This window comes from Dama dama, chromosome 12 (assembly GCF_033118175.1).
Source record: "Dama dama isolate Ldn47 chromosome 12, ASM3311817v1, whole genome shotgun sequence".
Lineage (NCBI taxonomy): Eukaryota > Metazoa > Chordata > Mammalia > Artiodactyla > Cervidae > Dama > Dama dama.
Window position 1 is genome coordinate 87,283,074 of NC_083692.1, and position 27,647 is coordinate 87,310,720.

Genomic DNA, 27,647 nt, shown 5'->3' on the forward strand with positions numbered 1-27,647 from the left:
AGAATCTACATATGAGTGATATCGTATGGTACTTGTCTTTTTTCCTGAGTCCTGTAGTATAGTAGCTTCTAGTCCAACCACATCACTGAACACGGCGTCGTTTCCTTTCTTTGGTGGCTGGGTCCCATTGTGCACAGGCACCACATCTTCTTGGTCCCCGCATCTGCTGATGGACGTTCAGGTTGTTTCCGTGTCTAGGCTGTCGTGAACGGTGCTGCGACGAACAGAGGGGTGCATGTATCTTTTCAAGTTATAGTTTTGTCTGGGTATATATCTAAGAGTGGGATTGCTGAATCATATGGTAATTATATATATATATTTTTTTGAGGAACCTCCATACTGTTTTCCACAGTAGCTGCACCAACTTACATTCCTCCCAACAGTGTAGCAGGGTTCCCTTTTCTCCATACCCTCTCTAGCATTTGTAATATACAGCCTTTTTAATGGTGGTCATGGTAGTTTTGATTTGCATTTTCTTAATAATTAATGATGTTGAGCATCTTTTCTGTGTGTCTTCTTTGGAGAAATATCTGTTTAGGTCCTCCACCCGTTTTTTGATTGGGCTGTTTTTTTGTTGCTGTTGATTTATATGAACTGTTTGTATGTTTTGGAAATCAAACCCTTGTCAGTTGCATGATTTGCAAATATTTTCTCTAAGTCCATAGGCTGTCTTTTAGTTTTATTTATGGTTTCCTTTGCTGTACAAAAGCTTGTAAGTTTGATTAGGTCCCATTTGTTTATTTTTGCTTTTATTTCTATTGCCTTGGTAGACTGATCTAAGAAATGCAAAAAAAGGAAAATGGCTATCTGAGGAGGCCTTACAAATAACTGTGAAAAGAAGAGAAGCAAAAAGCAAAGGAGAAAAGGAAAGATATACCCATTTGAAAGCAAAGTTCCTAAGAATAGCAAGGAGAGAAAAGAAAGCCTTCTTTAGTGATCATTGCAAAGAAATAGAGGAAAACAACAGAATGGGAAAGACTAGAGATCTCTTCAAGAAAATTAGAGATACCAGGGGAACATTTCATGCAAAGATGGACTCAATAAAGGACAGAAATGGTATGGACCTAACTGAAGCAGAAGATATTAAGAAGAGGTGGCAAGAATACAAAGAAAAACTGTACAAAAAAGATCTTCATGACCCAGATAATCACGATGGTGTGATCAGTCACCTAGAGCCAGACATCCTGGAATGTGAAGTCAAGTGGGCCTTAGGAAGCATCACTATGAACAAAGCTAGTGGAGGTGATGGAATTCTAGTTGAGCTATTTCAAATCCTGAAAGATGATGCTGTGAAAGTGCTGCACTCAATATGCCAGCAAATTTGGAAAACTCAGGACTGGTCACAGGACTGGAAAAGGTCAGTTTTCATTCCAATCCCAAAGAAAGGCAATGCCAAAGAATGCTCAAACTATCACACAGTTGAACTCATCTCACATGCTAGTAAAGTAATGCTCAAAATTCTCCAAGTGAGGCTCCAACCGTACGTGAACCGTGAACTTCCAGATGTTCAAACTGTTTTTAAAGAAGGCAGAGGAACCAGAGATCAAATTGCCAACATCCGCTGGATCATCGAAAGAGCAAGAGAGTTGCAGAAAAACATTTATTTCTGCTTTATTGACTATGCCAAAGCCTTTGACTGTGTGGATCACAACAAACTGAAAAATTCTTCAAGAGATGGGAATACTGGACCACCTGACCCACCTCTTGAGAAACCTGTATGTAGGTCAGGAAGCAACAGTTAGAACTGGACATGGACCAACAGACTGGTTCCAAATAGGAAAAAGAGTATGTCAAGGCTGTATATTGTCACCCTGCTTATTTAACTTATATGCAGAGTACATCTTGAGAAACTCTGGGCTGAATGAAGCACAAGCTGGAATCAAGATTGCTGGGAGAAATATCAATAATCTCAGATATGCAGATGACACCACACTTATGGCAGAAAGTGAAGAACTAAAGAGCCTCTTAATGAGAGTGGAAAAGTTGGCTTAATGTTCAACATTCAGAAAACCATCATGGCATCTGGTCCCATCACTTCGTGGCAAATAGATGGATAAACAGTGGAAACAGTGGCTGACTTTATTTTTTGGAGCTCCAAAATCACTGCAGATGGTGATTGCAGCCATGAAATTAAAAGATGCTTACAACTTGGAAGGAAAGTGATGACCAACCTAGACAGCATATTAAAAAGCAGAGACATTACTTTGCCAACAAAGGTCCATCTAGTCAAGGTTATGGTTTTTCTTGTAGTCATGTATGGATTTGACAGTTGGACTATAAAGAAAGCTGAGCGCAGAAGAATTGATGCTATCGAACCGTGGTGTTGGAGAAGACTCTTGAGAATTCCTCGGACTGCAAAGAGATCCAGCCAGTCCATCCTAAAGGCAGTCAGTCCTGAATGTTCATTGGAAGGACTGATGTTGAAGTTGAAACTCCAGTACTTTGGCCACCTGAAGCAAAGAGTTGACTCAGTGGAAAAGAGCTGATTCTGGGAAAGATTGAAGACGAGAGAAGAAGGGGCCGACAGAGGATGAGATGGTTGGATGGCATCACTGACTCAATGGACATGAGTTTGAGTAGACTCCGGGAGTTGATGATGGTAGGGAGGCCTGGGGTGCTACAGTCCATGGGGTCGCAAAGAGTCAGACACCACTCAGCAGCTGAACTGAACTGAACTGAGACTGATCTAAGAAAACATTGGTACAATTTATGTCAGTGTTTTGCTTGTGTTCTCTTCTGCGAGTTTTATGGTGTCTTATATTTGCACCGGTAAGTCATTGAGTTTGTTTTTGTGAATGGTGTGAGGGTGTGTTTTAACTTCATTGATTTACATGCGACTGTCCTAGTGCCACTTGCTGAGGTGACCATCTTTTCTCCATTGTATGTTCTTGCCCTCTGTCAAAGATTGACTGTCGTTGTGTGAGTTTATATCTGGACTCTTTATTCTGTTCCATTGATCCATATGCCTATTTTTATGCCAGTGGCTTGCCATTTTGGTTACTTTGAAGTGAGGTGAAGTGGCTCAGTCCTGTCCGACTCTTTGCGACCCCATGGACTGTAGCCTACAAGGCTCCCCTGTCCATGGAATTTTCCAGGCAAGAGTACTGGAGTGGGTTGCCATTTCCTTCTCCAGGGGGTCTTCCCGACCCAGGGATCGAACCCAGGTCTCCTGCATTGCAGGCAGATGCTTTACTGTCTGAGCCACCTTAGTTAGCTTTGTAATATTGTCTGAAGTCTAGGAGGGTTATGCCTCCTGCTTTGTTCTTTTTCTTGAGGAATATTTTGTATGTTCACCTTGTTGTTGTTTTAGTCACTAAGTCATATCCAACTCTTTTTGCGGCCCCATGGACTATATAGCCTGCCAGGCTCCTCTGTCCTTGGAATTTTCCAGGCACGAATACTAGAGTGGGTTGCCATTTCTTTCTCCAGGGGATTTTCCTGACCCAGGAATCAAACCTCTGCCTCCTGCATTTCATGCAGATTTTTTACCACTGAGCCACCTCAGAGGCCCATATATATGTTCATCTTAGTATGTATTAAAAAGGAGTTTGTGGCCATTTTGCTCTAATTCTTATAATAACCCAGTTAGTGGCATGTCATTTTAGATCTCTTAAGTTCATTTTCTACATCTGTGTAAAATGAAGATTGTGGTTTGGGGTATGAGAGATGGGAGTTTGGGTTAGAACAGTTTCTGATGTCTCTTCCAGTTCTAAATATTGTATGACTTTATAGGAGCAAAAGGCTCCCTGATGGTCCAATGACTACAGCTACATTTGTTCATCATTGACTTGGCTTTTACTCTAAGAATTTTAAAAGTTATACCCTTACTACACATGAATTTCTGAAAGATTTGGTTCCCTCCTAAATCATTTAATTTTCTTGGCTCTTTTATATTAAAATTTGCCAAAAGTGTCTTTGTCAACAAGAATTTGAATTGGCTTTCAAAGAATCTGAACAAGGCTGAATATAAATAGAATGGGGTCATTTATCAGTATCCATTCTTTTATTTTATTAGTTGAATTAATGTGTCAGCATTTGGCCTAGGGACTGTGTGTAGCCCTTTCATCTTGTTAAAGGTTAGCCTTGCTGCCGTCTTCCTTTTAGCTTGTAGTAAGTACAGAATAGTTAAATATTCTTGACTTTTCTTAGTCTTTGAGCTTCCATGAAGTACGTAGGCAATAAAATAAATGTAACTGTTATTCTTTCTCTTCCACACGCTCTTTAGTGGGTGTTTTGTTAGATGACTATTTTGTGCTCTAGTATTGTCTAATCTAGTCACAGTAGTTTTCATATTCTCTTTTTGGCTGCGCCATACGGCATGTAGTATCTTAACTCCCTGACCAGGGATTGAACCCATGCCCCCTGCATTGGAAGCATAGGGTCCTAACCACTGGACCTTCAGGGAATTCCCTAGTTTTTATATTCTTAAAGAAAAATGCCAATTAATTGAATTAAATTATGTCACTCTTACAGTCAAATTATCAAAGAAGAAAATAGCATAATAAATGGGATCCCCTTTGAAAACGTCAAAATCCTTGCATAAAAAGAAGCAGTGGAAGTAAATGCCTTTTTAATATGGTATTTTACTGAGAAGCTTGACTATTGATTTTGCACTTTCCATGGTAATGTTGTGCCATTTATTTAGATATTCTTGGAACAGAAGATGTTGTTGTGGAAGTGACTGCCAACGATGCTGTGAGGTTTTATCCCTGGACCATAGATAATAAATACTACTCAGCAGATATCAATCTGTGTGTGGTGCCAAACAAATTTCTCGTCACCGCAGAGATTGCAGAGTCTGTCCAAGCATTTGTGGTTTACTTTGACAGCACACAAGTAAGATTTTGTTTTCCTTGGACCTTGAATAAGAAATTACTTTGTGCTTTTTCTTTCCCCTTTGCATTTTCTGTGAGTTCTCTTAATGTCTTTTTTTCTGTTTTTGTTTGTATATTTTTTTATCCCTCTAGAAATCTGGTCTTGATAGTGTTTCCTCCTGGCTTCCTCTGGCAGAGTCATGGTTACCTGAGGTGATGATCTTGGTTTGCGATAGAGTATCTGAGAACGGTAAGGCGCACCAGTAGGTGGTACGCATGTCTGCCATTCCTTGGTAAACAAAACTTTGGTCTCCTTAGCTCAGGGCAGGATGTCTTGTATGATTTTACTGCCTTACAAAAATATCTTCAGCTTTTTCTCTTTAGAACCTTGTAATATTTACATTTTATTTTTTAAGAATGAACACTTGGGGTTTGAAAAATCATCTTTTTATTAATTTATTTTGGATGCCTTTAGAATAACATTGACATTAAAGGTTAACACTTTGAGATTGTGGAGAGTGTTGCAGCAATATTCATGTTTTATTTATTTTTTTTTTTTGCTTCTGAAGAATCTTTGCATGTTATTTTAGGTGTAAACCGACAGAAAGCTCAAGAGTGGTGTATCAAACATGGCTTTGAATTGGTAGAACTTAGTCCGGAAGAGTTGCCTGAGGAAGATGGTAAGTATTTTTATGTCTGGAGAAAACATAGATTTTGGATTCACAGATGAGAAATTATTTTAATTCAAGGAAGAAGAATCAAAGTGATATTCAAAACACATTATTTTTCCCTAGCTTTTTGAAAAGATTTATGCAGAATCCATTGATGCAGTCTGTTAATCGAATAATCCATTTATTTGGTTTTACCACCCATTTTAGGACTTTTGAAATGTTGGTGTTTGTTATGGATAGAGATTTCTACCTTAAATCTTAGTCATTTCCCCAATCTCTTATCCTTTCTTTGCTGCCAAAAAAGGAGGGTTTGGCCTATATTCATAAATAATTATAAAGTTTATGTTTCTTATTTTGAATTCCTAGTAACCTGAGGCTGAATTCCTAGGGACCCTAGGGGGCATGTCAGTACTATTTGTACGTCTTTTGGACATTTGAAACCACAAATAGATCCACAAATGTCCCCCTGCCCCTGGGCGGGTAACTCTGTACTTAACTTCCTTCTACTATATTTTGGACCTTATATTTCTTTCCCTTCTTTTTTCCCCTTCCCCCATTCTTCTTCTCAAGTTTTTTCCTTCCAAGTACAACTGTGCTAGCTACTGTGGAGTCTACCAAGATAAGACAGTTTTGGCCTCCAAAACCTTATAATCTGGTACAAGAGATGAAACTTGTATACAAATTACTGAATACAATGGAACTTCCTAAGTATTATAAAAAATATATATAATGGTGCTATGGTGTTTCAGAGATCAAAGAGGTTATTTCGCGTCAGAAGTTCAAAGAATGCATTGGCACTGTGAACTCGGACTTGTGAGCTGCTCCATGGGAAAGAAATAGAGAAGGTATTGGATTTAGAGCTAGAGGACTGGTGGGAAGATGCTAGTTGTTGCAAAAGACATCCTAAGTAGGGCAGCCAACTTGAATTAAAGTGCATAGAGAGGCTAAAAGTAATCATTATGTGAAACCTATTTTTTTTTTAAAGAAATTAAGAAATATTTTTCTATATTCTGACTTAGAATTTTTTCCAAAGTGTTGTTACCTTCAGGAATAAAGCCCCACCGGAGAAAAAGAGGACAAAAATGAAAGAAAAAGGCTGATTTTTCTCCCTGTACATTTTTTAGAATATTGAAAACTATTAAGTATAATTTCTAGTCCATGTTTTTCTAGAATTCTTGAAACTTGTGCCCTGTTTTGCACTCTAGCATGCATGTGATTGCTTGCTTCTGGCACGAGAATGTTCTCTTGCCTATTGTCCTTGAGAATCAACATTTGAGTCATTTTCTTTATCTGTTTTCATTTTGGAATCTCTGCTCCTTTATCTTGCTATGCTGCTTCCTTACCCCTTGTCTGGATAATGTTCCTTTTTTTGAAAACATTTATTCATTTTTAATTGGAGGATAATTGCTTTATAGTATTGTGTTGGTTTCTGCTATGCGTGCGTGCATCGTCGCTCAGTCGTGTCCGGCTCTTTGTGATCCCGTGGACTGTAGCCCACCAGGCTCCCCTGTCCATGGGGATTCTCCAGGCAAGAATACTGGAGTGGGTTACCATGCCCTCCTCCAGGGGATCTTCCCAAACCAGGGATCGAACCCAGGTCTCCTGCATTGCAGGTGGATTCTTTACCATCTGACCCACCAGCAAAGCCTGGTTTCTGCTATACATTAACATAAATTAACCATAGTGAATAATTTTCTTGTATTCAGCATAATCTTTTTTTAAAAAATTATTCAATCTTGTTCCTTTATTATGATTTTGTGTCTGTATATAAGGTTCTTTTTTTTTTTTTAATGGTTGTGCTGCGTGACTTGCAGAATCTTAGTTCCCTGACCAGGGTTCGAACCCTGGCCTATGGCAGTGAGAATGTAGAGTCCTAACCACTGGAGCACCAAGGAATTCCCTAAAACAGCTTAAAAGTAGATTTCAACATATTGTCTTTAGGTAAATTAACTAAAACCTTCCTAGAATGTTTCAATGCCAATTGTTAGTGTATACCCTCATCATTTATTGGCATGTATTATTCCATATACTCTCATTGTTTATTGGCATGTATTGTTCCCATATACCTTCACTGTTTTTTCCCATGTATCCTCATCCCATATACCCTCATCATTTCCCACATATACCTTCTCATTTATTGGCATGTATTATTAAACATCAATATGAGACCTTATGTTTGTTTGTATTAAATTAATCTTATTGATTCTAGCTCTTTATTTCTGATCATATTTTTGGCTTCTGGTTATATATCTTCTGAAGTTTAGTTATTCTTTCAAGACTTGAATCACTGAAAGTTAAGATAAACATAGCTTTTATTTCTTCATATAAACACTGATGGTGATAAACTTGGCTTTGTCGAGTATTTCCGGTTTAATTCTTCCTATATTTCTGTTAGGTTGGTAGGATGGTATTTAAACAGTCCATCATGTCATCATTTCTGGATGCCTCTTGTCTTTAGGCACTATGTTAGTTTAAGTAGTGAGAATGATGAATTCAGCAAGACATGACTCCTGCCTTCAAGGAGTTTCAGTTTAGAGGGGAAGGTTATACCAGTGAATTATCAGTTCCAGTGCATCTTTTCCATGGGAAAGGTACACAGAGTGATGTCATCCCCACTTTTCTTTGAGAATAGCATGAGTGATTTGCCTTTAATCAAATAGCTAATAAGTTACAGAGCCTGGCTTCACATTCAGATCTTACAACTTCTGATTCTGTGCTGTTCCCGTTAAACCCCCCAGGACTGGTCCAGGCCACTAGAGACAGGTTCTGTATGGACTGTGCTCTGTAAACTCTTAAAAAGCTTTTTAAACCACATGAAAACTTTCAGATTCTGCTGCTGTTTTCCACATGAGTATTGTAAGACTCAGCTGAAGGATTTTCATTTCCTTTATGCACAGTCATATCTACATTGCAGATAAGAATACTGCCTTATTATTGGTATACTAACTAGGATACTGATTATTTTTAGTGCCCCGTTATTTTTAGTGTCAAATTCCAGAAGCAAGATAGTACCGATACTGAACTAATTAAACTAAGTTGTCAGTGTTTGTGGGTTTTTTTTTTTTTAAATGACCCCTTGCCTGTCTCTTACACTTAGGGTTATAGTAATTTCATTTCTCACTCTTAAGCTGTCTATTTCTCGTCAAAAAATTATTATATAGATAGCTATTATAAATAGTAATTATCACTGTATGATTCCCATTGAGGAAAAGTTGGGGCATTTACTGGATTTTATAGCATACCAAGAGGACCTTTCCTGCCCTTAGGAAACTCATTGTTTATGAATAGCCAGGTTTGGTATTTCTAGTACTATCCCAGGATTGTGTAATTGATGGAAACTAACATTTTCAGATGTTAATTGATGGAAACTAACATTTCTTGCCTTGAGAACTCCATGAACAGTATGAAAAGGCAAAATGATAGGATAATGAAAGAGGAACTCCCAAGGTCGGTAGGTGCCCAATATGCTGCTGGAGATCATTGGAGAGATAACTCCAGAAAGAATGAAAGGATGGAGCCAAAGCAAAAACAATACGCAGTTGTGGATGTGACTGGTGATAGAAGCAAGGTCCGATGCTGTAAAGAGCAATATTGCATAGGAACCTGGAATGTTAGGTCATGAATCAAGGCAAATTGGAAGTGGTCAAACAGGAGATGGCAAGAGTGAATGTTGACATTCTAGGAATCAGCAAACTAAAATGGACTGGAATGGGTGAATTTAACTCAGATAACCATTATATCTACTACTGTGGGCAGGAATCCCTTAGAAGAAGTGGAGTAGCCATCATGGTCAACAAAAGAGTCTGAAATGCAGTACTTGGATACAATCTCAAAAATGACAGAATGATCTCTGTTTGTTTCCAAGGCAAACCATTCAGTATCACCGTAATCCAAGCCTGTGCCCCAACCAGTAACACTGAAGAAACTAAAGTTGAATGGTTCTGTGAAGACCTACAAGACCTTTTAGAACTAACACCCAAAAAAGATGTCCCTTTCACTGGAATGTAAAGTTGGAAGTCAAGAAATACCTGGAGTAACAGACAAATTTGGCCTTGGAGTACGGAATGAAGCAGGGCAAAGGCTAATAGAGTTTTGCCAAGAGAACACACTGGTCATAACAAACACCCTCTTCCAGCAACACAAGAGAAGACTCAACAAATGGACATCACCAGATCGTCAACATCGAAATCAGATTGATTATATTCTTTGCAGCCAAAGATGGAGAAGCTCTATACAGTCAGCAAAAACAAGACCAGGAGCTGACTGTGGCTCAGATCATGAACTCCTTATTGCCAAATTCAGACTTAAATTGAAGAAAGTAGGGAAAACCACTAGACCATTCAGGTATGACCTAAATCAAATCCCTTATGACTATACAATGAAAGTGAGAAATAGATTTAAGGGACTAAATTTGATAGACAGAGTGCCTGATGAACTATGGACGGAGGTTCGTGACATTGTACAGGAGAACAGGGATCAAGACCATCCCCATGGAAAAAAAAGGCAAAATGGTTGTCTGAGGAGGCCTTACAAATAGCTGTGAAAAGAAGAGAAGCAAAAAGCAAAGGAGAAAAGGAAAGATATTCCCATTTGAATCCAGAGTTCCAAAGAATAGCAAGGAGAGATAAGAAAGCCTTCCTCAGGGATCAATGCAAAGAAACAGAGGAAAACAACAGAATGGGAAAGACTAGAGATCTCTTCAAGAAAATTAGAGATACCAAGGGAACATTTCATGCAAAGATGGGTTCGATAAAGGACAGAAATGGTTGGACCTAACAGAAGCAGAAGATATTAAGAAGAGGTGGCAAGAATACGCAGAAGGACTGTACACAAAAAAGATTTTCACGACCCAGATAATCACGATGGTTTGATCACTCACCTAGAGCCAGACATCCTGGAATGTGAAGTCAAGTGGGCCTTAGAAAGCATCACTACAAACAAAGCTAGTGGAAGTGATGGAATTCCAGTTGAGCTATTTCAAATCCTGAAAGATGATGCTGTGAAAGTGCTGCACTCAATATGCCAGCAAATTTGGAAAACTCAGCAGTGGCCACAGGACTGGAAAAGGTCAGTTTTCATTCCAATCCCAAAGAAAGGCAATGCCAAAGAATGCTCAAACTACCACACAATTGTACTCATCTCACACGCTAGTAAAGTAATGCTCAAAATTCTCCAAGCCAGGCTTCAGCAATACATGAACCATGAACTTCCAGACGTAACAGCTGGTTTTAGAAAAGGTAGAGGAACCAGAGATCAAATTGCCAACATCCGCTGGATCATCAAAAAAACAAGAGAGTTGCAGAAAAACATCTATTTCTGCTTTATTGACTGTGTGGACCACAATAAACTGTGGAAAATTCTTCAAGAGATGGGAATACCAGATCACCTGACCCACTGCCTGAGAAACCTATATGCAGGTCAGGAAGCAACAGTTAGAACTGAACATGGAACAACAGACTGGTTCCAAATAGGAAAGAGAGTATATCAAGGCTGGATATTATCACCCTGCTTATTTAACTTATATGCAGAGTACATCATGAGAAACGCTGGGCTGGAAGAAGCACAAGCTGGAATCAGGATTGCCGGGAGAAATATCAATAACGTCAAATATGCAGATGACACCACCCTTATGGCAGAAAGTGAAGAGGAACTAAAAAGCCTCTTGGTGAAAGTGAAAGAGGAGAGTGAAAAAGTTGACTTAAAGCTTAACATTCAGAAAACTAAGATCATGGCATCTGGTCCCATCTGTTCATGGGAAATAGATGGGGAAACAGTGGAAGCAGTGTCAGACTTTATTTTTGGGGGCTCCACAATCACTGCAGATGGTGATTGCAGCCATGAAATTAAAAGACGCTTACTCCTTGGAAGGAAAGTTATGACCAACCTAGACAGCATATTAAAAAGCAGAGACATTACTTTGCCAACAAAGGTCCGTCTGGTCAAGGCTATGGTTTTTCCAGTGGTCATGTATGGATGTGAGAGTTGGACTGTGAAGAAAGCTGAGCGCCGAAAAATTGATGCTTTTGAACTGTGGTGTTGGAGAAGACTCTTGAGAGTCCCTTGGACTGCAAGGAGATCCAGCCAGTCCATCCTAAAGGAGATAAGTCCTGGGTATTCATTGGAAGGACTGATGCTGAAGCTGAAACTCCAATACTTTGGCCACCTCATGCGAAGAGTTGACTCATCGGAAAAGACCCTGATGCTGGGAGGGATTGGGGGCAGGAGGAGAAGGGGACGACAGAGGATGAGATGGCTGGATGGCATCACCGACTCGATGGACATGAGTTTGAGTAAACTCCCGGAGTTGGTGATGGACCAGGAGGCCTGGCGTGCTGTGATTCATGGGGTCGCAAAGAGTCGGACACGACTGAGCAACTGAAGTGACTGAACATTTTCAGAGGAATATGAGTGGATTCCATTGGTGAGGTAATGAGGTTGACTTTACTATATAAACTTTTATGCTGTGTGTTTATTTTAGTTTCTATTAAAGTCATGGTTCAGACAGTAAGGAATCTGCCTGCAATGCAGAAGACCCAGGTTTGAGCCCTGGGTTGGGAAGTTCCCCTGGAGAAGGGAATGGCAACCCACTCCAGTATTCTTGCCTGGAGAATCCCATGGACAGAGGGCCACAGTCAGTCCATGGGGTAACAGTGTCAGACACAACTAAGCAACTCACACTTTTCATAGTTGATTTACAGTGTTGTGTTAATTTATGCTGTACAACAGAGTGATTCAGTTGTGTGTGTATATGTATGTGCTTAGTTGCTCAGTTGTGTCTGACCCTTTGCGACCCCATGGACTGTAGCCTGCCAGGCTCCTCTGTCCATGGGGATTCTCCAGGTAGAGTACCATGCCCTCCTCCAGGGGGTCTTCCCAACCCAGGGATCAAACCCAGGTCTCCCAGATTGCAGGTGGATTCTTTACTCTCTGAGCCACCAGGGAAGCCCAAGAATACTGGAGTAGGTATCCTATCCCTTCTCCAGGGGATCTTCCCAACCCACGAATTGAACCCAGGGTCTCCTGAATTGCAGGCAGATTCTTTACCAGTAAGCTGAGCTACCAAGGGAGTTCGGTGTGTGTGTATATATATATAAAGGAATATAAAAAAGATATATACATATATGTGTATAAAAGAATATATATGAGCATGTGTGTGTGTGTGTGTATATATATATATATATATATATATATATATATATATTCTTTTTTATGTTCTTTTCCATCATGGTAGAAAATATCTCAGGATATTGAATATAATTCCCTGTGCTATATAGTAGGACCTTGTGGTTTATCTATTCTATATGTAATGGTTTGCTTCTACTAACCCCAACCTCCTACTCCATCTCTTCCCTCACCCTCATCCCTTTGGCAACCACAGGTCTGTTCTCTATGTCTGTTTTTGTTCTGTAGATATGTTGATTTGTGTCATATTTCAGATTCCACATAGAAGTGATATTATATGGTATTTGTCTTTTTCTCTCTGACTTACTTTGCTTAGTATGGTAATCTTTGGGTCCATCCATGTTGCTGCAGATGGCATTATTTCCTTCTTCTTGATGGCTGAGTAATACTCTGTTGTGTATATAGACCACATCTTCTTTATCCACTCGTCTCTCCACGGACATTGAGGTGGTTTCTGTGTCTTTGCTGTTGTACATGGTGCTGCTGTGAACATAGGTTTGCATGTATCTTTTTGAATTATAGTTTTGTCTGAGTATATGCCCAGGAGTGGAATTGATGGATGAGACTGTTTTTAGTTTTTTGAGGAACCTTCTTTCTGTTTTTCACAGTGGCTATACCAGTTTGCATTCCCACCAACAGTGTAGGAGGGTTCCCTTCCCCCCACACCCTCTAATAGCAGTAATTGCTATTTAAAGACTTTTTAATGATGGCCATTCTGACTTGTGTGAGGTACTACTTTGTTGTAGTTTTGATTTGCTTTCCTCTAATAATTAATGATGTTGAGCATCTTTTCATGTGCCTCTTGGCTGTCTGTATGTTTTCTTTGGAGAAAAGTCTGTTTAGGTCTTCTGCCTGTTTTTTTATTGGGTTTTTGTTTTTTTGTTGCTGTTGAGTTGTATGAACTGTACATGTATTTTGGAAATGAAGACCTTGTCAGTTACATCATATGCAAATATTTGCTCCCATTCTGTAGGTTGGCTTTTTGTTTTGTTGCCTTTGCTTTGGGAAAGCTTATAAGTTTAATTAGGTCCCATTTGTTTATTTTTGCTTTTATCTCTATTGCCTTGGGAGATTGACCTAAGAAAACATTGGTTGTCAGAGATATATGACATAAAATGATTTATGTCAAAGAATGTTTTGCCTTTGGTCTCTTCTAGGAGTTTTCTGGGATCTTGTCTTATATTTAGATCTTTAAACCATTTTGAATTTACTCTTGAGTATGGTGCGAGGGTATATTTTAGCTTTATTGTTTTACATGTGGCTGTCCAACTTTCCCAGCACCACTTGCTGAAGAGACTGTCTTTTCCCCATTGTATATTCTTGCCTCTTTTGTTGAAGATTAATTCACCATAGGTGTGTGGGATTATTTCTGCTCTCTATTCTATTCCATTGATCCATGTTTCTGTTCCTGTGCCAATACATGCTGTTTTATATTCTTCTCAGTTGTGGTGGAAAATGTCTCAGGATATTGAGTTTAGTTCCCTGTGCTATACAGTAGGGCCTGTTGTTTATCCATCCTGTATGTGATGGTTTGCTTCCTCTAACCCCAGCCTCCCACTCCATCCCTTCTCCCACCCCCTTGACAACTGCAGGTCTGTTCTCTATGTCTGTTTTTGTTTTGTAGATATGTTATGCCTCCTGCTTTGATTCTTTTCTTTCAGGGTTGCTTTGGCAATCCTGGTCTTTTATGGTTTCATATAAATTTTAGGATTATTCTGGTTCTGTGAAAAATGCCTTGGGTAATTTAATAGGAATTGCATTAAATTCATAGATTGCTTTGGGTAGTATGGCCTTTATTTTTGGGTATGGTTGCTTTATAATGTGTTAATTTCTGCTGTACAATGGAGTGGATCAGCTCTGTGTATATATCTTCTTCCTCTTGGACCTCTCTTCCACCCCCGCCTTTCCCCACTCCATCTACATCATCTCACCCTGCGCTGAGCTCTCGCTAGCTACCTCTTTTACACATGGCAGCGCTCACACATCAGTCACAGTCTCCAATTTAGCATGGCTATTTTAGCAGTATTAAATCTTCCAACCCAAGAGCATGGGATATCTTTCCATTTCTTTGAATCATCATTAAAGAACTTTATAAAAGGATGTGTGTGTATCACACATAACCCTCCCAGACTTCAAATAACACAACATGTTAAGCAAAGTAAGTCATAAAGAGAAAGACAAATACCATATTATATCACTTATATGTGGAATCTAAAATACAATACAAATTAACATGGGTCCATCATGTTGCTACAAATGGCATTATTTCATTCCTTTTGGTGGCTGAGTAATATTCCATTGTGTATGTAGGCCACATCTTTTTTATCCATTCTTCTGTCTTTGAATATTTAGGTTGCATCTTTAATTTCCTTTATTAATATTTTGTAGTTTCTAGCATATACACTCATCTTTCACCTCCTTGGTGAGGTTTATTCCTAAGTAATTTTTTGGATGTGATTTTTTAAATGAGATTATTTGTTTACATTCCCTTTCTCATATTTCATTGTTAGTGTAAAGAAATGCAACTGATTTCTGTATGTTAATCTTGTATCTTGCTAAGTTGCTAAATTTATCAGTTCTAGTAATTTTTGTGTGGAGTCTTTAGGATTTTCTGATATGATATCATGTCGTCTACAAATAATGACATTTTTATCTCTTCCTTTGTAATTTGATACCTTTTAATTTCTTGTCTGGTTGCTGTGGCTAGGACTTTCAATACTGTGTTGAATAGAAATGATGATAGTGGGCCTCTTTGTTCCAGATTTTAGAGAGAAGGCTATCAGCCTTTCACTGTTGAATATTACATTGACTGTGGGTTTGTCATAAATAACTTTTATAATATTGAGATATGTTCCTTTTATACCCACTTTGTTAAGAGTTTTTATCATGAATGGATGTTGTATTTGGTCAGGTGGTTCTTCTGCATCTATCGAGATGATCTTGCATTTTTAATCTTTTGTTGAAGTAGTGTATCACATTGGCTGATTTGCATATGTTGAATCATCCTTGTGAACTTAAGATGAATCCCACTTGGTCATTGTATATGATCTTTTTTAAGTGTTATTGGATTCAGTTTGCTAATATTTTTTGAAAATTTTTATGTCTGTGTTCATCAAAGATTATTGTTGTTGTTTAGTCGCTCAGTTTGTCTGACTCTTTGTGACCCCATGAACTGCAGCGTGCCAGTCTTCCCTGTCCTTCAGTATCTCCCAGAGTTTACTTAAACTGTGACTCATGTCCATCGAGTCAGTAATGCCATTTAACCATCTCATTCTCTGTCGCCTGCTTCTCCTCTTGCCCTTAATCTTTCCCAACATCAGAGTCTTTTCCAATAAGTAGTCTCTTCACATCAGGTGGCCAAAGTATTAGAGCTTCAGTATCAGTCCTTCCAATTAATATTCAGGGTTAATTTCCTTTAGGATTGATTGACTGGTTTGATCTCTTTGCTGTCCATGGGAATCTCAAGAGTCTTTTCCAGCACCACAGGTCAAAAGCATCAGTCCTTAAGCTCTCAGCCTTCTTTATGGTCCAGCTCTCACATCTGTACATGATTACTGAAAAAAACCATAGCTTTGACTATATGGACCTTTCTCAGCAAAGTGATGTTTCTGCTTTTTAATACACTGTCTAGGTTTGTCATAGCTTTTGTTTCAAGGAGCAACCGTCTTTTCATTTCATGGCTGCAGTCACCATCCACAGTGATTTTGGAATCAGAGATAGTAAAATATGTCACTGTTTCCACTTTTGCCCCTGCTGTTTGCCACAAAGTGATAGGACTGGATGCCATTATCTTAGTTTCTTGAATGTTGACTTTTAAGCTATCTTTTTCACTCTCCTCTTTCACCCTCATCACAAGGCTCTTTAGTTCCTCTTCACTTCTCCCATTGGAATGGTATCATCTGCATATCTGAGGTTGTTGATATTTTTCCTGGCAATCTTGATTCCAGCTTGTGACTCATCCAGCTTGGCATTTCACGTGATATACTCTGCATATGAGTTAAATAATCAAGGTGACAGTATACAGCCTTGACGTACTTCTTTCCCAATTTTGATCCAGTCCATTGTTCCATGTCTGGTTCTAACTGTTGCTTCTTGACCTGCATACAGGTTTCTCAGGAGGCAGGTAAGGTGGTCTGGTATTCCCATCTAAGAGTTTCCCAGTTTGTCATGATCCACACAGACAAAGACATAGTCAGTGAAGCAAAAGTAGATGTTTTTCTGGAATTCTCTTGCTTTTTCTATGATCCAGCAGATGTTGGCAATTTGTTCTCTGGCTCCTCTGCCTTTACTAAATCTAGCTTGTACATATGGAAGATCTTGGTTCACTTACTACTGAAGCCTAGCTTGAAGGATTTTGAGCATTCTTGCCAGCATGTGAAATGAGTGCAATTGTGCGATAGCTTCAACATTCTTTGGCGATGTCCTTTTGAATTGGAATGAAAACTGACCTTTTCCAGTCCTGTGGCCACTGCTGAGTTTTCCAAATTTGCTGGCATATTGAGTGCAGCACTTTATCAGCATCATCTTTTAGAATTTGAAATAGCTCAGTTGGAATTCTGTAACCTCCACTAGCTTTGTTTGTAGTAATGATTCCTAAGGCCTACTTGACTTCACACTCCAGGATGTCTGACTCTAGGTAAGTGAATACATCATCGTGGTTATCCGAGTCATTCAGATCTTTTTTGCATAGTTCTTCTGTGTATTTTTGCCACCTCTTCTTAATCTCTTCTGTTTCTCTTAAGTCTTTGCCATTTTTGTCCTTTATTGTGCTCATCTTTGCATAAAACGTTCTCTTAGTAACTCCTGTTTTTTGAAGAGCTGTCGTTTTTCCCATTCTATTGTTTTCCTCTTATTTCTTCGCATTATTCACTTAAGAAGGCTTTCTTATCTCTCGTAGCTATTCTCTGGAACTCTTCATTCAGTTGGGTATATTGTTCCCTTTCTCCTTTTCCTTTCACTTCTCTTCTTTGCTCAGCTATTTGTAAGGCCTCCTCAGACAACCATTTTTCCTTTTTGCATTTCTTGAAGGAAATGGCAACCCACGCCAGTACTCTTGCCTGGAAAATTCTATGGATGGAGGAGCCTGGTAGGCTACAGTCCATGGGGTCACATAGAGTCGGACACAACTGAGCGACTTCACTTTCACTTTTCCTTGGAAATGGTTTGATCACCTCCTCCTACACAGTGTTACAAACCTCCGTCCATAGTTCTTCAGGCATTCTGTCTGCAAGATCTAATCCCTTGAATCTATTCATCACCTCCAGTGCATAATCATAAGGAATTTGATTTAGGACATACATGAATGGCCTAATGGTTTTCCCTACTGTCTTCGTTTTAAGGCTAAATTTTGTAATAAGTTGCTGATGACCTAAGCCTCAGTCAGCTCCTGATCTTGTTTTTGCTGACTGTATAGAGCTTCCCCATCTTAGGCTGCAAAGATTATAATCAATCTCATTTCACTTTTGACTATCTGGTGATGTCCATGTGTAGAGTTATCTGTTGTGTTGTTGGAAGAGGATGTTTGCTATGACCAGTGCATTCTCTTGGGAATACTCTGTGTTAGCCTTTGCCCTGCTTCATTTTGTACTCCATAATGTCATCAAAGGTACTGACTGGCCTGTAATTTTCTTTTTTGGTGGTATCTTTGTTTTTGGTATCAGGGTGATGGTGGCTTCATAGTGTGTCTTTGGTAGTGTTCCCTTCTCTTCAGTCTTTTGCAAGAGTTTGAGAAGGATCGGTAAAAATTCTTTGTATGTTTGGTAGAATTTGCCTGTGAAGCCATCTGGACCTGGACTTGCATTTGTAGGGAATTTTTTGTTTTTTGTTTTCTCGACTACAGATTCTCTTTCACTTCCAGTGATCTGTCTTTTCAAATTATCTTCTTCTTGATTCAGTTTTAATGAGATGTATTTTTCTGGAAACTTGTTCATTTCTTCTCTTGTTGAATTTGTTGGCATTAAATTGTTCATAGTACTCTCTTACGGTTTTCATGTTTGGGTTCCACATAAGTGGAAAAAAACTTCTTGATCATATTTTCACATGCGACTCTACTTAAACGTAATGAAAACATTCCATTTTAAAAACAATTTGTGACAAGCAGTGAAAGGTGAATACTATACAATAATGTGGAATGGAAGAGAACAGAGAACAAGAGATCGTGGAACCACTGCCAACCACACCAAAGGTTGGTCTTCATGCAAAGAAGGTGATGTTGTGTATATATGGGATTGGAAGTGAATTCTCTACTATGAGCTCCTTTTGGAAGGCCAATTAGTTCCAATAAATACTGCTCCCACGTAGACCAAGTGAAAGCGGCCCTAGACAGAAAGTGTCTGGAATCAGTCAACAGAAAATGCATCATCTTCTTCCATGAGGATAACTCAAGACCACATGTTTCTTTGATTACTAGGCAAGAACTGTTACAGCTTGACTGGAAAGTTCTGATTCATTGTCATATTCACCAGATATTGCACCTTCGGATGTCCATTTATTTCAGTCTTTATAAAATTCTCTTAATGGAAAAAATGTCAATTCCCTGGATGATTGTAAAAGACACCTGGAACAGTTCTTTGCTCAAAAAAGATATAAAGTTTTGGGAAGGTGGAATTATGAGATTGCCTGAAAAATGGCAGAAGATAGTAGAACAAAATAGTGAATATATTGTTCAGTAGAGTTCTTGGTGAAAATGGAAAATGGGTCTGTTATTTTTACTTAAAAACCGAAGGAATTTTTTGGCCAACCTGGTATTATTGTATTCCCATCAATTTCTCACTTTATGTCTGTCAGTATTTGTTTTACGTATTTAGGTGTTTCTTTATTGGGTGCACATAGTGTCCTTTATTTTTCTTTATGCCTTTTGTTTTAAAGTCTTTTTTGTCTGACATGAGTATTGCTAACTCTTGCTTTCCTGTGATCTTCATTTGCATGAAACGTCTTTTTCCATCCCCCCTCTTCCAGTCTGTGTGTTCTTTGCCCTAAAGTGCAAAGTGCCTTGTACCTACAAGGCTGCCTTGTAGTACCTACAAGGGTTCCTTGTAGGTGGCATAGTCTCTTGTTTTTTTAATCCAGTCCACCACCCTGTGTTTTGATTGGAATAGTCTGTTTACATTTAAGGAAATTATTGGTAAATATGTATTTAATTCCACTTTAAACCTTGTTTTCCAGTTGATTCTGTGTTTCTTCTTTGTCTCTTTGTTTTTCATTTTGTGGTTTGATAATTTCCCTTTATTTTATGCTTGTGTTTTCTGTTTGGTTTTTGTGAATCTGTTGTATGTTTTTGATTTGTGGTGACCCTGTTTTTCAAGTATGTTAACCCCTTCCTGTATCTGCTTGCTTTTAGACTGGTAGTCATATAGGCTCAAATGAAAGAATCTGTATTTTCTTCCTCTCCTCCTCTGCATTTTATCGTTTTGATGTCCTCAGTTACATCTTCATGTTTATCCTTTTGCTATTCCTTACGTTTATCATTGCTTTCATAAATAGATTTAAAGCCTTTTTTTTTTCTTTTTGATCTGTATACTGGCTTATTTAAATGATTTACTTTACAATTGTGATATTTTCTTTCCTTGATTCTTTTATAATAAGAGAAGACCTTAATATTTCTTCTGGAATAGGTCTAGTATTGCTCTTTTCTTTTAGTTTTTCCTTGTCGGAGAAATTCTTTCTCTCTCCTTCTCTTCTAAATGATATTCTTGCTGGGTAAAGCATTCTAGGTTGCAGATTTTTCCCTTTTAAGACTTTAAATATGTTTATCCACTCCCTTCTAGTCTGCATTATTTCAGACTAGCGAAATCAGCTTATAGCCTTATGGGTGCTCCCTTATAATTAACTCTTTGTTTTTCTTTTACTGCACTTAGAATCTTCTCTTTGTCTTTAACTTTTGCCATTTTGATTATAGTTTGTCTTGGTATAGGTCTGGGTTCATTTTATTCAGGAACTTCTGTGCTTTCTGTATCTGGATATCTGTTTCCTTCTTTAGGTTTGGAAAGCTTTCAGCCATAATTTCTTCAAACACATTTTCAATCTCCTTTTCTCTTTCTTCTCCTTCTGAAGTCCCTATTATCATAGAATGGCACACTTTTACGTTATCCCTATGCATGTGTGCTCAGTTGCTTTAGACGTGTCCAACTCTGCAACCCCATGAACCATAGCCTGCCAGGCACCTCTGTCCATGGGATTTTCCCTACAGGATATTGGAGTGGGTTGCAGTGCCCTTCTTCAGGGAATTTTCCTGACCCAGGGGTTGAACCCACGTTTTCTGTGTCTCCTGCATTGCAGAAGAATTTACCACTGAGCCACCGGGGAAGCCCATGTTATCCATAGGAGGTATTTTATATTATTTTCACTTTTTTTTTTCATTTGGCTTTCTGTCTGCTGTGTTCTGAATGGGTGATTTTCATTATTCTGTTTTCCAAATCACTTTTTCATTCTGTTAGTCATTGCCTTTATCTTAGTTTTAATCTTGGCAAATGAATTTTCTAATTTTCTTGCCTCCTCCTCATAGTTTCTAGTTATTTGTTTGTTTGTTTTACAGTAATATGCATTTCTGTCGATAGCCTTTCTTAATTCCTCTGGTATGTTCATTACCTCTTTTTTGAACTTGGAGTCTATTACACTGAAGAAGTCTGTTTAATTGTTCTTTTAGGGGAATTCTGTTGGTCTTTTAACTGGTAGTGGTTGCTCCGCATCTCATTTTACATATATTTCTCTTACTCTGAGTTTAGGAGAAACTTGCATACTGTGGCCTTGTAAGACTGTTTATTTGTGGGAGCGTCTCTGTGTAGCTTGTGTGGGGTTCATGTTTTCCGTGCAGGGGCTGCTTTTATGTGGACGCCGTCTGCCTCTCCTCAGCATGTGCCGGCTCTTACCCCCTTGATAGGGGTGCACAGATGCTGTGATCCACGTGTTCTCCCAGGCCGCTGGCAGCGTTGGCTGGTACCCACTCCTGGGGCCCGTGGCAGCAGCTCCTGTGCACTCCTAGGTCCCACAGTGGCAGGGGCGGTAATTGGCGCCTACTCTTGGATCTCTCTGTGCCTGTAGTGGTTTGTGTTGCCCCCAGAGCTTGCATAGCAGTGTCCTGAAGTCTGAGACCGTGTGTGCAGGGAAAGAGGCTCTTAAAGCAGCCCTGCCTTTCCCCTTGCGTGGCCCCTGCAGTGGCACTTGCCTCTGTGGCAGGTCCAGGCTGCTTCCTCATGCGCCTTTGGTTGTGGGCGTGCCCTTCCAACCCTTCAGGCCATCTCTGCACAGCCAGCCCCAGCGCTCCCCCTGAGTTTGACCTCCAAAGCCTGAGGTGCCGCAGCCAGCCCCCGCCCGCACTGGCAGACACGTGTCAGACTGGGCCGTGCAGGGCGGCACGCCCACTGTCTGTGCAGGTCTCTCTTCTTTCTTCTCCGGCCAGTTGCTCCACTCTCCTTTGAGGCTCCAAAGCTCCCACTCTGTCCTGGCTGACCACTCTGCTGGTGTGCCGACGTCCCAGGATATTGGAACCTTTCCTCTTTCATAGCTCCCTTCCAGGGATGCTAATCCTGTCCTGATTCCTTTCTCTTTCTTTTTTCCTTTTTTTTTGTCCTACGTGGTTATGTGGAAATTTTCTTCCCCTTTCAGAAGTCTTGAGTTCTTCTGCCAGTGTTCAGTAGGTGTTCTGTGAGAATTGTTCCACGTGTAGATGTATTTTTGACGTATTTGTTGAAGGAGGTGAGCTCCACATCCTTATCCTCTGCCATCTTGTTCACTCTCCAGTTTCTAGAATATTCTTATCAGGAGCTCCAAGCTTTGTATTTTCTTAGTTTTTTTTTTTTTTTTCCTTTTTACGTAAGTTATAGTGTGAAATAGCAACTAAATAGGCAAGATAATTGTCAGTTATTTTAAAGTGTGGACTGCGGCCCACAGTCCTAGATATACACATATAGTCAGCTCTCTGTATCTAAGGGTTTTGCACCCATGGATTCAACCAACAGCACATTGAAAATGTTCAGGAAAAAAAAAAATCCAGAGGGTTCCAAAAAGTTTACATAGTATTAGGTATTATAAGAAGTCAAGGGATGATTTAAAGTATATGGGAGGAAAAAAGGTATATGGGATGATGTGGGTAGATTATGTGCTAGGTCACTTTAGTTGTGTCCAACTCTGTGTAACCCTATGGACTGCAGCCTGCCAGGCTCCTCTGTCCATGGGATTCTCCAGGCAGGAATATTGGAGTGAGTTGCTATGTCCTTCTTCAGGGGTTCTTCTGGACCCAGGGATTGACTGGTGGGTAGATTATATGTAAATACTAAACCACTTTATATAAGGGACTTGAGCATCTGCAGATTTTGTTATCCATGGTGGGGAGAGAGTCCTGGAGCCAGTCCTTCATGAATACTGAGGGATGAATATATATAAATATTTATGTGTAAGTGTGTGTGTGTGTGTGTATGTGTATATATATATACACTTTTTTTTTCCCCCTCCCTGATTAGATGACTTCCCAGAATCTACAGGAGTAAAGCGAATTGTTCAAGCCTTGAATGCCAACGTCTGGTCCAATGTAGTGATGAAGAATGGTAAGTAACTTGGGACTAAACGTTCTAAAGATTTTTTTCCTCCTGTTCTTTCTAAGTTTTAAATTATTCAGATATATGTGGAAGCATTAAGATTATATGAAATCTGTATATTGTTCCATTTTAAAGTCCCAGTTGAAGGGAAAGCCAAAATAAACATTTCTTAAGACTTTAAAATATATGTTGAATCGTTAACAAGAATTTGGAACTTACGTTTAACATGCTTGGCCTTGTCTTTGGCTTTGTAAAATACCCCCAAAGTTGTAAAGGATGACTTCTGTCCTTACAGAGCTCATAGTCCAGCAGTCCCGCAGAGGAATCAAAGTGTGCACTTTTAAAATGCTAGGTAACTGTGCAAGGCAGTCTTGGATGAGTACAGAATGTCTGATTCAAGCAGCAGAGGCAGAGGGGCCAGAGATGTGGCCTTTATTTATTGTGGGCCTGAGTATAGAGTTTCAAGTCGAAAGCAGGTCTTAGCAGTTGTCTTCACGGGATGGTCAAGATTTGGGTTGGTGAAGCGAGAGAGTGGCAAACAGTGGAGGGAGCATGTCTTCAAGAATAATGGTTGTATCTTTTAGGGTTTCTCAGAAACTCTTGCCTACCAGTTGGACCTAGCTGAGGGGAGAGAGGCCTGTATTTGAGGCAGGAGAATCTGAGCTTTTTCCTATAGGAAGTGGTGAGTCATTACGAGACTTCTTAACAAGTGGTGCAAAGAAGTTGGCACCTTTGAAAGGTTGATGTTGTGGTGGGTTTGGCAGCTGAAGCAGATAAGAGGTAGAGCCTGAAGTCAGGCTCTGTGGCTGCAGCTCAGTAGCCATAGGGCGAGAAGCTGAATCTCAAGTGCTGTTTGAAGCCAACGGGCTAGTTGGTACACATTAGCCTCTTATTGTCTGTATTAGTTTGCTCGAGGCTGCAGTAACAAACTACAACCAACTGGAGTCTTAGAACAACAGGTATTTATTGTCTCACAGTTCTAGATGCCAGAGGTCCCTTTGATGGTGCTAGGGAGGTGTCTGCTCCGGGTGTCTCTTCTGGCTTCTGGTAGCGTAATTCCAGTCTTCACATGTATTCTCCCTGTTTGCTGGTCTCTGTCCCTGTCTTTTTTATATAAGGATAACAGTCATAATGAATTAAGAGCCCACCCTACCCCAACATGACTTCATCTTTACTAATTATATTTGCAAATAAGGTAACAATCTGAGGTATGAGAGGTTAGAACTTCACCATATAATTTGTAGGGGGGTGTAATGCAACCTATAACATATTTCTATTGGAATCACTGCCTGTGTAGTGTTTTTCTTTTTTGTAGCACTTGGCTGCCCCAACAAGTATGTTATGCTAGGTGAAACACTGCAGAAAAGAATGAGAAAAATCATGTTTAAGTGACCTTATCCCATATTCCCTGAGATAAAGGAAAATCGGTTTTATAAAAATAGAAATATTTCATCTCAGTTTTCTGTTGACACTTGAGGTTAAAGTGAGGGTAGGGGCTTTTGAGCTTGCCTGAAATCTAATTGAAGCCATGCATCATGAGAGAATTTGCTTCCAGCATAGAAAGGTATTCCTTCCTCCCCTTTTCTTCTCCTTTCTCCCTTTCATTTAATTGTTTTCTGGGGGAAAGTCTAATGGGTCTTATTATGTTGAATTCCAAAGATATTAGACTTTATTCTGTTGTAGAAGCAATCAAGTTAAGGCCATGATAGTTCTAAAAAAATAGATTTCAGCCTATGTTTTCATCTCCCTGTTACCAAAACAGACCCCAGTTAAGGCTTGGTTCTCATTCATTCATTCATTCAGCAAATCCTTGTTGAAAATTTATCATGGTGCACCATTGCTATAGACTGTCATCACTATGAAAATACACTTAAGGTATATGGTACATAAACTGGATCAGTGTGGAATACAGTTACATTTAGTGGTGCTTGTTATATTCATAAGAAATATTTTCAAGAGAGCTTATTTGGTTTTAATCACTTTTTGAAAAATCCGCCCCTCAAGTTTACACATTAAAGAAGTACTGTGGGCTTCCCAGGTGGTGCTAGTGGTAAAGAACCCAGCTACCAATGCAGAAGACTCAAGAGAGACAGGTTCGATCCCTGGATCAGGAAGATCCCCTGGAGAAGGTCATGGCAACCCATTCTAGTATTCTTGCCTGGTGAATCCCATGGACAGAGGAGCCTGGCAGGCTACAGTCCATGGGTTGCAGAGTCAGACACGACTGAAGTAACTTAGCACTCACGCACATCTTATAATTTACATTTATAGCTATGAATTTAGAAGCTGGACTGAACACACTTTATTACTTTGGAATTATGGTCAAAGGTATTTTCTGGAAAACAAAATATGCTTTTCAGACACTACACAATACTCTCAAGAGAACTGCAAAGCCAAGAGGCACACTGGATTTCTCATGGCCTTTACCTTGAAGCATCTTTGCTTTATTTTTTTTCTCTGCAGTAGTGATATATTGGTTTGCTATTAACCAAACCTCAAATATTGCTGTTAGCTTAATTCCATTTTTAAGAGGATCTTGACCTACATGGTATGAAGGAAACTTAACTCTCTTCTTTCTCGAAGGAGCCCTAGGTATGGAAATACAGTGGCATTTAGATGCAGCCCAAGTTTTAGGAAGTGTGGAGGACATCCTTGTGTAGCCCCACATCTTAGATTAGAGACAGAACTCGGTATGAGTATATGGTGGGGGCCGTATTACTGTTCCAGGATTGGCCTGCCCCCGTGCCCTCGGTAGGTCCTCGCTCTGCTGGTGGGCTGAGTGAGCCGTGCCCGCCTCCCAGCAGCCTGTTCGTGAAGGTTGCCTGCCAGCGGGTGCTCAGACTGCTCTGTTTATTTGGAAGTGTCCATCTTTTCTACTTCTTTTTTCTCTTTCATTTCCCCCCTTTCCTCTTTCTCTCCTTTTGTTTTTCTCTTTTAAAAAATTGTGATTAAATAAACATAGCGTAAGAGTTACCGTTTTGACCATTTTTAAGTCTACAGTTCAGAGGCATTAAATACGTTCACATTGTTGTGCAGCCATCACTACTCAAAGCTTTTTAAACCCCCCAAAATTTTAAATCAGGAAGTTAGTTGACAAAAGTAAAGAAAAATATTGGAGGTGTTCTTTTTTGTTTGTTTTTCTGCTGGAAATTCAACCAAGGTTTTTTATACAGGATTTTAGAGAATAGTAAGAGAGGTAGCATACCTAATTCATTTTAAGGCCAGGTTAAATGATCCAAATCCCTAAAGATAGTACCAGTAAAGGAAATCATTAGAGGCCATCTCCTCTATGAACATAGATGCCATGATTTTAACCAAAGTACTAGCAACCCTAGCCCTGAAATACATAAAAAGAATATAACCTGACCTAGTTGAGTTATTCCAAGAACCTAAGATTCTTTAATATAAGAAAAAGTTACTTAAATCACTGCTTGAACAGGTTATGGGGGGATCATATGATTATGACAGTTAACGAAAAATGCATTTAAAATTTAAAAAATCTGTACAGAGGGAGGAAATAAAGAAACTGAACAAATTAGAAGTGGACTCTTGTGGCAGAAACTGACAATATGTAATATAGTGTACACCACACTGAATGTAAAACAGGGAGAGGTAGAGTGGGGCCACTTCTCACTTTCAGGACACTAATGACTAGTTTTCCTGTTGTTGTTTTCATTAGAAAAATTACTATAATCACAGTTGATTCTTTGGGATTATTACATTGCCAGTTATATAATCTCAGTTAATTATTTTGAAATATGTATTATCTATTTAGTAAGCAATAATGGATCATTGAGCTTATATCATATTGGTCTTTAATTTTGATTCAGAAAAGTATTAGTTTGAAATCTTATAAAAATGCATTTTAAATGTGCTCAGCTTGGGAAAAACATTTCCAATTCTAATAAGGACTGTGAAAATTTAGCTGTTATGGCAAATATCCCTGAAAATGTACAGATCTGACTAGGGTTTCATTTCTTTGCAGTTTAAGGCCACTAGGCATTCACAAGTCAAATACCCAATCTGAAAATCCACTTAATTAAAAACTTAAAAATGAATAACTTTCTTCCTGCCTTCCACCAAGATAAAGTGAATGCGTTTTCCTCAATGGGACTTCCTGATTGAAATGAATGGCAAGCTCAATTATTTGCTTATTGTAAGTCTGAACAACTTACCCTGCTATAGTAGGTAGCCTAGTAAGTTTTTGCCCTTAGTCTTTTTCTTAAAAGTTAATAATATAAAAGATGGTTCCTTGGGACTCTAGTTTCACCACCTTCATGGCCTGCTGGTTTTGCAAATAAAATTGTTATTCCTTGCCCCAATAACTTGTCTCTCGATTTATTAATCTGTCATTCCATGAACATTATGAGCTTGGACTTGGTAAAAAGTTTTGCCCTGGCAGCTTGGAACCTTGGGGCTCATAGATAGCTGACATGGGTTGAGGAATT

General features: G+C 39.3%; 1 protein-coding gene across 1 annotated transcript in view; it reads left to right on the top strand.

Moving 5' to 3' along the window:
- Positions 1-27,647, top strand: part of AAGAB (alpha and gamma adaptin binding protein) — a 73,115-nt gene that overhangs the window by 15,330 nt on the left and 30,138 nt on the right. The window contains exons 2-5 of the mRNA XM_061158001.1: positions 4,646-4,836; positions 4,968-5,064; positions 5,405-5,494; positions 23,125-23,208. Coding sequence (XP_061013984.1) covers positions 4,646-4,836; positions 4,968-5,064; positions 5,405-5,494; positions 23,125-23,208 — 462 coding nt within the window. The remainder of the gene's footprint in view (positions 1-4,645; positions 4,837-4,967; positions 5,065-5,404; positions 5,495-23,124; positions 23,209-27,647) is intronic.